The sequence below is a fragment of the Microcaecilia unicolor genome, chromosome 1, assembly GCF_901765095.1.
Source record: "Microcaecilia unicolor chromosome 1, aMicUni1.1, whole genome shotgun sequence".
NCBI lineage: Eukaryota > Metazoa > Chordata > Amphibia > Gymnophiona > Siphonopidae > Microcaecilia > Microcaecilia unicolor.
Genome location: NC_044031.1, coordinates 193,294,643 through 193,307,252, shown reverse-complemented (window position 1 = coordinate 193,307,252; position 12,610 = coordinate 193,294,643). Strand labels below are relative to the sequence as shown.

The 12,610-nt window shown below is 48.3% G+C and overlaps 1 protein-coding gene across 1 annotated transcript in view; it reads left to right on the top strand.

Moving 5' to 3' along the window:
- The window catches only part of CLASP2 (cytoplasmic linker associated protein 2), a 977,269-nt gene that overhangs the window by 910,490 nt on the left and 54,169 nt on the right, over positions 1–12,610 (top strand). Inside the window, 1 exon segment of the mRNA XM_030203481.1 lies at positions 6,313–6,441. Within this exon segment, the coding sequence (XP_030059341.1) occupies positions 6,313–6,441 (129 nt within the window).

Genomic DNA, 12,610 nt, shown 5'->3' with positions numbered 1-12,610 from the left:
GCCCTGGTACTCGGACAGAGGTAGGGCAGGCTGCTCAGGAAAAGCTTTTGTCTTTGACGCCATTGGAACTGGGAGGGAGAGGGGAGGAGGGATCCTGGAACTGGGAGGGAGAGGGAACCCTGTGGAACTCAGAGGGAGGGGGGATCCCGTTGAACTGGGAGGGAGGGGGACCCTAGAACTCGGAGGGAGGTGGAGGGGGGACGAGGGGAAAGGGGGAGAGGGAGGGGGGAACGAGGGGGAGGGGGAATGGCACTTTGCATAAATAATTAGATTTTGGGTTGCTGTGTGGGCACTTGGTCTCTGAAAAGTTCGCCATCACTGGTCTAGAATTTGCTTCCTTGGGTCTTTCAGAGAGTGTATCCTGTGTTTTGCTGGCTTCCAGGAAAGACTCCACTAAGAGGTGCTGTTCTTTCAAATGGAGGAGTTTTGCCATCTGGTGTGAGAGCAAGGCCCTAGATCCCCTTACTTGCCCTACACATACCCTAATTGAATACTTTCTACACAGAGTCTGATCTCAAGACCAACTCCATAAGGATTCACCTTAATGCATTTAGTGCTTATCATCAGCGTGTGGAAGGTAAGCCTATCTCTGGACAGCCTCTGGTTCGATTTAGAAGAGGTTTGCTTTTGTCAAAGCCCCCAGTCAAAAATGGGATCTCAATGTTGTTCTCACCCAGCTGATGAGGGCTCCTGTCGAACCACTAAATTCCTGCCAACTAAAGTACTTGACCTGGAGGGTCATTTTCTTGGTGTCTGTTATTTCACCTCGTAGAGTCAGTGAACTTCAGGCTTTAGTGGCGGATGCACCTTGTACTATATTTCATCACAACAGAGTAGCCAGCACACACCCTAAGTTCCTGCCGAAAGTGGTGTCAGAGTTCTATCTGAACCAGTCGATTGTCTTACCAACATTCTTTCCCCGACTTCATGCTCATCCTGACAAAACTAATTTGCACACTTTGGATTGCAAGAGAGCACTGGCCTACTACATGGAGCAGACCAGGCCCCACAGACAGTCTGCCCAACTTTTTATTTCTTTTGTTCCCAAGAGGATGGGAGTTGCCATTGGGAAATGCACCATTTCTAATTAGCTAGCAGATTGTATTTCCTTCATTTATGCCCAGGCTGGGCTGGCCCTATCAGTTCATGTCACGTCTCACAATATCAGAGCCATGGTTGCGTCGGTAGCCCACTTGAAGTCAGCCTCCATTGAAGAAATTTGCAAGTCTGAGACGTGGTCTTCAGTCCACACAAGGCAGTTGATTCTGGCAGTGTTGTAGAATCTGTTTTGGGGTCTAGAATCCAATTCCATCCTCCTAGGCCCGTTTTATTCTCTTCCTGGCTACACTCTCATTCAGATTGTATATAGTTTCAGGTTAATTTACCAGTATTTGTTGGATGCTAGGGATTCCCCACTGCTCGGAGAAAGCACAGGTACCTGTAGCAGGTATTCTCCAAGGACAGCAGGCTTCATATTCTCACAATCCCTCCCACCTCCCCTTGGAGTTGTCTCCATTGTAGTTTTTTTACTTTATTTTTTGCTGTAGTATTAAACTGAGGAGACCGCGTTCTCATTGCGGGCAGGAAGGCACTCGAGTATGCGCGGTGGAGCGTGTCTCATTCTCTACAAAGCTTTTGTTAGACTTTTTGAAATTCCGGACTGGGCAACGTGGGTCGGCGTCACCCACTTGTGAGCATATAAAGCCTGCTGTCCTCGGAGAACATAGTAACATAGTAGATGACGGCAGAAAAAGACCTGCACGGTCCATCCAGTCTGCCCAAGAAGATAAATTCATATGTGCTACTTTTTTTTATTTGTACTGTCCTCTTCAGTGCACAGACCGTATAAGTCTGGCCAGCCCTATACCCGCCTCCCAACCACCAGCTGTGGCACAGACCGTATAAGTCTGCCCAGCACTATCCCTGCCACCCACCACCGGCTCTGGCACAGACCGTATAAGTCTGCCCAGCACTATCCCCACCGCCCAACCACCAGCCCCGGCACAGACCGTATAAGTCTGCCCAGCACTAGTCCCCCCTCCCAACCACCAGCCCCGGCACAGACCGTATAAGTCTGCCCAGCACTAGTCCCCCCTCCCAACCACCAGCCCCAGCACAGACCGTATATGTCTGCCCACACTAGCTCCTGCTATAGGTAAGTATCTACGCTTTACCCAAGGAAATGCTCAAATGAGCAGATCCCGCTCCTTAGCTGTGTGCCTTTGAGTAAAGAATTTAAAGTGCACCTTCTCCAATACCGTTACCTGTGCACATGGTAAAGTGCTCACTGCAATCTATAGAAATATTAATTAAACATCACTTGCAGGTAGCACAAAGCAGATTCTCTAAATTTTCCAATAAAAACAAAGCTTGGAAGAGTCCCCCCTAGCATTTGTTTTGACACCAACAGATTTAAAGTTTGTATGGTAAATATATTCTCCTCTTCAGTAGCAGATGACATTTTTTATTGTACCATTTCAGAATTGACCTTAGGGGGGCACACAAGGATGAAATCACTTGTCAATCTAAAGTTGTCATCCTTATAAATAGATGTAAAAGGCTGCAGCATGGAATTTGGCCTACTTTTTCTATAAGTATTTTTGTCCTGGTGCTGTTTGATGAGTCATATATAGTAGAAGATCTGTTCCTAACATCAGTACTGTTACCCTTCTGAGATCTTTCTCTGTTCATTCTCAGAATTATGTTCTGTCATTTGTTTCATGTTGACGTTTCATTTTCATGGAGAAGTGAGGAATAGCTAAATACATTTTTCTTTGATAAAAATCTTTATTATATTTTTGTAACCTATTGAATGTAGTGGTTATCTCTCTTTAACTAAAGGTAGCTGTTAGCTAGATAGTCCATATGCATGTCTCCATTGAGGTTTTTTTGTCAAAGAAAGTGAAATTAGTTTCCTGGAATGCTGGTTCCCTGTTATCAGCATCTCAGTAGAGTCTCGTGACCCTCCTTCCATTTAAGATTTGCTCTTCCTCACTTTTTATTGCTGTATATGTTGAACTGAATGACAGTGGGTCATGGTTTCTTTTTTACGTATGCTCAAAAGTTTTTGCTGGAAGGATTTGTAGACATTCATCCAACACGCATGACACAAATCATATAATCTCTGTGTGACTACATTTAGCTGCTGTCAGAGAATTGAGCATTACAGGTAAGTAATTTCACTGAAACCCTTTATTTAAGGGCTTATGACAGCGTAACATGCACAAAAGAACAGTACATGTCATCAACTGGTAATAAGTCAAACATTACAACCTGTAAAAACATTCTATGAAGTTTCTTCAAATTATGAAGTATATTTTTTAAAACCTTTAGATAAGGAGCCAAATATTCTTCAATTTTGCTGTTTCCATTAACTGCATGGGCAAAGGCATTCCAGAAAATAACTGATAAATCACACAGCAAGAAGAAGCTAGATTATTTATTTATTTATTTATTTATTTGGATTATTGCTCACACCTTTTTCAATAGTAGCTCAAGGTGACTTACATTCAGGTACACTGGGTATTTCCCTGTCCCTGGAGGGTTCACAGTCTAATTACTAGTCATCAGTGAGTTAGAGGTACATGTGAGTCCTCCTACCAACCTGGAAGTCCCAACGGAGCTCAGATAGAAATGGGTACCTGCAGCATTTGGGATATCTCCCCCTTCACCCAACTTCAGAATTACACTATAAGCCTGCATTCCTACCACATGTATATATGTTCCCCTCCCTCTGCACCCCTGCCAGCAAAATGGGATGGCCCTTCTGTGAAGTGTGCAGAGAAAACTGGCATCTTTAAGACCAATAAAGAAGCTTTACTGTCAACTCCACCATTTGCAAGGAAACTGAAATCCCAAAGGCTGATTTCTATATACTGATACAGTACTGGGATGTATGATTGCTGTGGGTGTAGAAATGTTTGGGTCTGGAGCCTTGAGTGTCCTGGCTGTCTCTGAAGGACATGCAAATAGGAAGCGTGAGGTTAGACATGTTATTTCATTGCACTTTCCTCAGTGTCTTGTAGAACAAGTAGAGACAGTTGTCTTCTGGCTCATGCTTTGCATGCTTCGAGGATGATCTGGAAATGTATGTCCCTCAGATTCAGTTGTTTCCCCAGCAACAATCAGTGGTGATCCTTGACTGGCTATAGGCTCATTTTTCCCTAGTTTTGAGTACTTGAGAAGAGGGATGTTAAATTCTTTGGACATGGAATGAGGGGGAGCTGCTTTTCTTTGACGATGTCAGGCTCACTTATTTATTTATTGCACTTGTATCCCACATTTTCCCACCTCTATGCAGGCTCAATGTGGCTTACAATACATCATGAGTGGTGGAAATATGTTAGAAAATGGACATTTAGTGTTATAGAATGACCTTGGACAACATGATAATGAAAAAACATAATAGTAGTATAACAAGAAGGATTTTGGGTAACATGATAATGATATAACGTAATAGTAGTATATTAAGCAGATATTACAAGACAGTTCTGGATGTATGTGGAGGAGCTGTGTATATTCACATTGGTTGATCTTTTTGGTATGCCTTGTTAAAGAGATGGGTCTTCAGTAGTTTGCGAAAGTTCTTTAGTTTGTAGATCGTTTTTAGATTGCGCGGCAGTGCGTTCCAGAATTGTGTGCTCAAGTAGGTAAAGTTTGACGCGTGCATTAATTTGTATTTTAGACCTTTGCAGTTAGGGAAGTGCAGATCAAGGAATGTGCGGGATGATCTTTTGGCATTCCTGGGTGGTAGGTCTATCAGCTCTGACATGTAGGCTGACATGTAGGGGATTCCTGGGGCAGTCTATCGTGTAAATTAGCTTTTGATACAGGTATTGCAGCCTCTGGGAGAAGAGGCTTCCCTCTGACTTGAATTGAACACCATTACCTAAGTTCTGGCCCAGGAATGGTTAGCTCCAAAAGGCATGCCCTTGTTGGAGTTTGTTGACATATGGACATAGGAATCTTCTATTTCCTAGGATGATAGTGCCCTGGCATGTATACTTAGGTGTCAGCCTGATCCCTCAGAGATGAGATCAGTATGTGAAAATAAGTTTTGGGGATAGTATAAGCAGTGGGTTGTTCTACATATAAATTGACCAAATCTTTTTCTAAAAGTTTATCAAGAGAAAACTAAAGACATTTATTTCTGAAATAGGAAACAGTCGTGCCACAATCTACCTTCCCAATGATGTTTAAGTGAACTAAGTTAGAAGTACATTTCTTACCATTATTCAGAAACTCTGCTCAGTTGTTCAGGAGTTTTAGCTTGTTAAAAGCAAAGTTTTTTGTTAAAGTATATTGGCTAATTTTGCAGTACACAATTGGCTAGTCATTTTGATTCAAATTCCACTTTGTTAGTGGTTAATTTCTTATTGGCTGAGCTTTTGATTATATAACTAAAGGTAAGCTCTGTAAAATAGTACTCAATTATAACTTCTGTTATAACTAAATTAGCAGTTGTATTGTAAAAAATGGGCCTGATATTCAAATCAATCTAACCAGTCAGGAGAGGCTCCTGCCAGATTACATTGTACTGAGCCCCTCGGGGGGGGGGGGGGGGGGGGGGGGGGGGGGGGGGGGGGAGGGGTATATGCAATGGCACTGCATGGTTTAGTACCTCCCCTTTGACTGCTGTGGCACTCTCCAGGCAGCACCAGAGTGGTCCCAGAAGTTGTACGGGCACCAACAATATTTAGTGCTGGTGCCCAGATAGCTAACCATGCGTAAATTACTTAAATTTTGGTCCTAATTTTGCCTGGTTAGCTATGAGAGAGGACAGGGTGTTGATGAGAGAAAACGGATTGGACATATAAGTGCTTTTATTTTAACAAGAATGCTACCTCACATCACTTTTCTGAGGAAAGTTTAGTTACTCCTAATTTCTTGGTTGCTACATACACATAATAGAGAGCAGTGTTGACTTGGAGTCTGTTGAGATTTGAAAAACTCTTTACTACTCACTAAAAATCAGTTATTTAATCTCTCTGCTCATGTCTTCAGGGCTCTAGAGTCCTGAGCTATAGGGAGAGTAAAAAATGATAAATACATAAAACTTAGCTGATTATGAGCTGGAAACCATTGTGCACACGTGCGTGCATGCACACACACACGCGACACCACATTCCAAAGATACAATTTTCACAGGTGTAGAGGACCCTGCGATTGAGACTCCCAGTAAAAGAGCATAAAATCAGAAGTCTTGCTTTGTTAATCTGTATACTGTATGTACACTTATAGACAGTATTTTTTCTCTTTTGAAGTGAAATATTAAAAATGTAGCTGCTTAAATGTTTTTTTTTTCATTATTAGTATGCTATAAGAGCTTTGGCATTGAGAGTTTTAAGAGAAATTCTGAAGAACCAACCTGCAAGATTTAAGAATTATGCAGAGCTAACTATAATGAAGACGTTAGAAGCTCATAAAGATCCTCATAAGGAGGTCAGTAGACAAGTTTTGAATTTGTATGTTTGGGGGAAAAGAAAAGTCCCTTTAAAATGTGTATAGTGGTTTTACTATATGTTATGTCATCTTACAGGAAATCAATCAGTTAAAGCAAGTGTTTGAACAATGATTCTGACCATTGGGCAAATGGGTAGAATTGCTAGATTTTGGTTAAGAAAAGAAAGTAGATACAATGGCACAGAGCTTTGGGCGGTTTTTAATAACGCCTCACAATTTTCACATGTTCTTATTTAACAGTCCACGAGGATAAGCCTGAAGAAAGCTTTGCATATGATGCAGAATATTAGGGGGGAAGCATTATTTTCCAAAGGTATATAGTATTGCTTAAATCCTTTTTCTAACGAAGAAAGTTTGAGAGCACAGTTATGGGGATTTACCACTAGCAGAAATGTGGGAAATACAGTGCTACAGATACAAGATGTGTTTGTTTATAAGCCAGCTCCATAAAATGTAACTGAGATCTCCGATTTGACCTCTGGAGTCTTGTTTTCATTCTAGAAATTCTGCCTGGACACCCAGAGGAGCCACTGGGGCAGGCAGAAATCAGGTTTTTTTTCTGAGATATTGCTCTCGTCACTTAGTGGTTCTTGATGATGATGATGAAGGAGAAAAGCTATAAGCCATATGTACAGGCATAAGTGCTTTTCTGGGCCAGAACAGTAGACCACCAAACTCACCATTTTGTCTTGACAGTGGCTAATTTATGTTGCTTAATAGAACCCAGTAGATTGTAATTGGGAAATCCCTATTCCCTCATGGCAGAAGAAGTGGTGTTCTGCAAGCCTACCTGGCTAGTAGCGATCAATGGACCTGTCCAGAAACTTGAACACCTTTTTTTTTTTTTAAACCTAACTATATTATTGACCTTGATGACATTTAGATTTTCATCAATTCCTCCATGTCATCACCAACAAAAATATGATTTTGGTAGAAGCAAAGGCAGGAGCAGCATCATAACAGAGAACTGCTCAGCAGCTGTCCCCTGTAGCAGCTTTTCTCCGAGGACAAGCAGGCTGCTTGTTCTCACTGATGGGTGACGTCCACGGCAGCCCCTCCAATCGGAATCTTCACTAGCAAAGTCCTTTGCTAGTCCTCGCGCGCCCGCGCGCACCGCGCATGCGCGGCCGTCTTCCCGCCCGAAACCGGCTCGAGCCGGCCAGTCTTCTTTCGTCCGCACTCGGTACGGCTGTGTTTTTTGCCGTGTCGAGCCCCGGAGAGTCGACCTCGCGCGTCCATTGTTCAAATCGACGTGTTTTTTCTTCGAAAAGATTTAAATTTGTTCGGAAAGTGCTCCGCAAACCCCTTTGGGTTTCGTTTGCCCCTTCCCGTACTTCCAGTCTTTGCCCCGGTAAGTTTTCTTTCGTCGTCGGGGTAGGCCTCTTTTCGGCCTCGGTCGAGATTTTCTCCCTCAAAGTTTTGGGTGCTCAAATTCGTCATTTCGGATTTTGATTTCGCCGGCGTGATTTTTCCGCCCATGACATCGAAGCCTTCCAGCGGCTTCAAGAAGTGCACCCAGTGCGCCCGGGTAATCTCGCTCACTGATAGGCACTCTTCGTGTCTTCAGTGTCTGGGGGCCGAGCACCGTCCTCAGAATTGTAGCCTGTGTTCCCTGTTACAAAGGCGGACTCAGGTAGCGAGATTGGCCCAGTGGAACGTTTTGTTCTCGGGCTCTTCGTCGGCATCGGCACCGGGGTCATCGAGTGCATCGACGTCGTCAGCGTCCAGACCTTCATCCTCGGCCGCCAGTGCATCGAGTGCATCGACACATCGGCCCTCTGCATCGGCGCCGAGACATCGGATAGCTGCATCGGCGTCGGTGGTACCGGGACCTCGTCTGCTGATGTCGTCGGACGGTGGTGCATCGTCAGGAGTGCAGGTGAGGGCTGTCCATTCCCCTGCTGGTGGCGGTGAGCCTTCGGGTGGGTCTCCCCCTACCCTGAGGGCTCCTGCGGTACAGCCCCCCCGGGATCGACCTGCTTCGACCTCGGCCCCGAGGAAGCGACGGATGGATTCTACGCCCTCCTCGTCGGTGCCGGGGAGCTCCGGTGACATGCTTCGGAAGAAGTCGAAGAAGCATCAACACCGGTCTCCTCCCCGCGTCGGCACCGAGAGCTCTGGGTCGCCGAGGGAGTCGGCACCCAGCAGGCATCGGCACCGAGAGGACCGCTCACCCTCTGTTCAGGAGGTGTCGATGCGCTCCACTCTGGACAGCCCGGAACAGCCTCCCACGCCCGGAACAGGTTTCTGACGTCGACGCCTGCATCGGCCTCCATGCCTTTCTCTGCAGCCGCTCTGAACGAGAGCCTCCGGGCCGTTCTTCCAGAGATTCTGGGAGAGCTGTTGCACCCTACCCCTCCGGTACCGGCGGTGCTTGCGCCTCCGGTACCGTCGAGCGTGGCGCCGGCTGGCCCATCGCCCGGGGTGAGGTCCCCGACGTCGGTACCGCGTGCGGTGCCGACTGCGGCCACCTCCCAGGAAGGCTCCCCGACTACGTCGCCGGAGGGAGCTTCGCCGATGCGGGCGAGGGAGTCTACCTCTCGACGCCCCCATCGTGGACGTGGCTCCACGGAGTCGAGCCGGGCGAGGTTGCAGACACAGGTCCGTGAACTTGTGTCTGACACCGAGGGTGAGGCCTCGTGGGAAGAGGAAGAAGACCCCAGATATTCTCTGACGAGGAGTCTGAGGGTCTTCCTTCCGATCCCACTCCCTCTCCTGAGAGACAGCTTTCTCCTCCCGAGAGTCTGTCTTTTGCTTCCTTGTCCGGGAGATGTCTACGGCCATCCCCTTCCCGGTGGTTGTGGAGGACGAGCCCAGGGCTGAAATGTTTGAGCTCCTGGACTATCCTCCTCCACCTAAGGAAGCGTCCACTGTTCCCTTGCACCATGTCCTAAAAAAGACATTGCTTGCGAACTGGACCAAGCCACTAAGTAATCCCCACATCCCCAAGAAGATCGAGTCCCAGTAACCGGATCCATGGGGACCCAGAGCTGATGCGCACTCAGTTGCCTCACGACTCTGGAGTTGTGGATCTGGCCCTAAAGAAGGCTAAGAGTTCTAGGGAGCATGCTTCGGCGCTCCCGGGCAAAGACTCTAGAACCTTAGACTCCTTTGGGAGGAAGGCCTACCATTCCTCTATGCTCGTGGCCAAAATCCAGTCTTACCAGCTCTACACGAGCATACACATGCGGAACAATGTGCGGCAGTTGGCGGGCTTGGTTGATGCTCTCCCCCCCTGAGCAAGCCAAGCCTTTTCAGGAGGTGGTCAGGCAGCTGAAGGCGTGCAGAAAATTCCTGGCCAGAGGGGTGTATGACACCTTTGATGTTGCGTCCAGGGCCGCTGCTCAAGGTGTGGTGATGCGCAGGCTCTCATGGCTGCGTGCCTCCGACCTGGAGAATAGACTCCAGCAGCGGATTGCGGACTCGCCTTGCCGTGCGGACAATATTTTGGAGAGAAGGTCGAGCAGGTGGTAGAGCATCTCCACCAGCGGGATACCGCATTCGACAAGTTCTCCCCGCCGGCAGCCTTCAGCATCTACCTCTACAGGTAGAAGATTTTTTGGGGGAAGGAGGACTGTTCCCTACTCTTCTGGCAAGCGTAGGTACAATCCTCCTTCTCGACAGCCTGCGGCCCAGGCTAAGCCCCAGCGCGCTCGCTCTCGTCAGCAGCGTGCGCCTCAGCAAGGCCCCGCGGCTCCCCAGCAAAAGCAAGGGGCGAGCTTTTGACTGGCTCCAGCAGAGCATAGCCGACATCCAAGTGTCAGTGCCGGGCGACCTGCCAGTCGGAGGGAGGTTGAAAGCTTTTCACCAAAGGTGGCCTCTCATAACCCTCCGACAGTGGATTCTGCAAATAGTCCGGCAAGGATACACCCTCAATTTGCCCTCAAAACCTCCAAATTGTCCACCGGGAGCTCAGTCTTACAGCTTCCAGCACAAGCAGGTACTTGCAGAGGAACTCTCCGCCCTTCTCAGCGCCAATGCGGTCGAGCCCGTGCCATCCGGGCAAGAAGGGCTGGGATTCTATTCCAGGTACTTCCTTGTGGAAAAGAAAACAGGGGGATGCGTCCCATCCTAGACCTAGGGCCCTGAACAAATATCTGGTCAAAGAAAAGTTCAGGATGCTTTCCCCTGGGCACCCTACTTCCCATGATTCAGGAAAACGATTGGCTATGCTCTCTGGACTTGAAGGATGCCTACACACACATCCCGATACTGCCAGCTCACAGACAGTATCTGCTGATGTCAGCTGGGCACACGTCACTTCCAGTACTGTGTGCTACCCTTTGGGCTCGCCTCTGCGCCCAGGGTGTTCACAAAGTGCCTGGCTGTAGTAGCAGCGGCACTTCGCAGGCTGGGGGTGCACGTGTTCCCATATCTCGACGATTGGCTGGTGAAGAACACGTCCGAGGCAGGAGCCCTGCAGTCCATGCAGATGACTATTCGCCTCCTGGAGCTACTGGGGTTTGTGATAAATTACCCAAAGTCCCATCTTCTCCCATCACAGAGACTCGAATTCATAGGAGCTCTGCTGGATTCTCGGACGGCTCGCGCCTATCTCCAGAGGCGAGAGCCAACAACTTGTTGTCCCTCGTCTCACGGGTGCGAGCGTCCCAGCAGATCACAGCTCGGCAGATGTTGAGATTGCTGGGCCACATGGCCTCCACAGTTCATGTGACTCCCATGGCCCGCCTTCACATGAGATCTGCTCAATGGACCCTAGCTTCCCAGTGGTTTCAGGCTGCTGGGGATCTAGAAGACGTGATCCACCTGTCCACGAGTTTTCTCGAATCCCTGTATTGGTGGACGATTTGGTCCAATTTGACTCTGGGACGTCCTTTCCAAATTCCTCAGCCACAAAAAGTGCTGACCACGGATGCGTCTCTCCTGAGATGGGGAGCTCATGTCGATGGGCTTCACACCCAAGGAAGCTGGTCCCTCCAGGAAACGCGGTCTACAGATCAATCTCCTGGAGTTGCGAGCGATCTGGAACGCTCTGAAGGCTTTCAGAGATCGGCTGTCCCACCAAATTATCCAAATTCAGACAGACAACCAGGTTGCCATGTACTATGTCAACAAGCAGGGGGGCACCGGATCTCGCCCCCTGTGTCAGGAAGCCGTCAGCATGTGGCTCTGGGCTCGCCGTCTCGGCATGGTGCTCCAAGCCACATATCTGGCAGGCGTAAACAACAGTCTGGCCGACAGACTGAGCAGGATTATGCAACCTCACGAGTGGTCGCTCAACTCCCGAGTGGTGCGCCAGATCTTCCAAGCGTGGGGCACCCCCTTGGTGGATCTCTTCGCATCTCGAGTGAACCACAAAGTCCCTCAGTTCTGTTCCAGGCTTCAGGCCCCCGGCAGACTGGCATCGGATGCCTTCCTCCTTGATTTGGGGGAGGGCCTGCTGTATGCTTATCCTCCCGTTCCTCTGGTGGGGAAGACTTTGTTGAAACTCAAGCAAGACGAGGCACCATGATTCTGATTGCTCCTTTTTGGCCGCGTCAGATCTGGTTCCCTCTTCTTCTGGATTATCCTCCGAAGAACCGTGGAGATTGGAGTGTTTTCCGACCCTCATCACGCAGGACGAAGGGCTCTTCTGCATCCCAGCCTCCGGTCCCTGGCTCTCACGGCCTGGATGTTGAGAGCGTAGACTTTGCCTCTTTGGTCTGTCAGAGGGGTGTCTCCCGCGTCTTGCTTGCTTCCAGGAAAGATTCCACTAAGAGGAGTTACTTCTTTCTGTGGAGGAGGTTTGCCGTCTGGTGTGACAGCAAGGCCCTAGCTCCTCGCTCTTGTCCTACACAGACCCTGCTTGAATACCTTCTACACTTGTCTGAGTCTGGTCTCAAGACCAACTCTGTAAGAGTTCACCTTAGCGCAATCAGTGCATACCATTACCATGTGGAAGGTAAGCCGATCTCAGGACAGCCTTTAGTTGTTCGCTCATGAGAGGTTTGCTTTTGTCAAAGCCCCCTGTCAAGCCTCCTACAGTGTCATGGGATCTCAATGTCGTTCTCACCCAGCTGATGAAACCTCCTTTTGAGCCACTGAATTCCTGCCATCTGAAGTACTTGACCTGGAAGGTCATTTTCTTGGTGGCAGTTACTTCAGCTCGTAGAGTCAGTGAGCTTCAGGCCCTGGTAGCCCAGGCCCC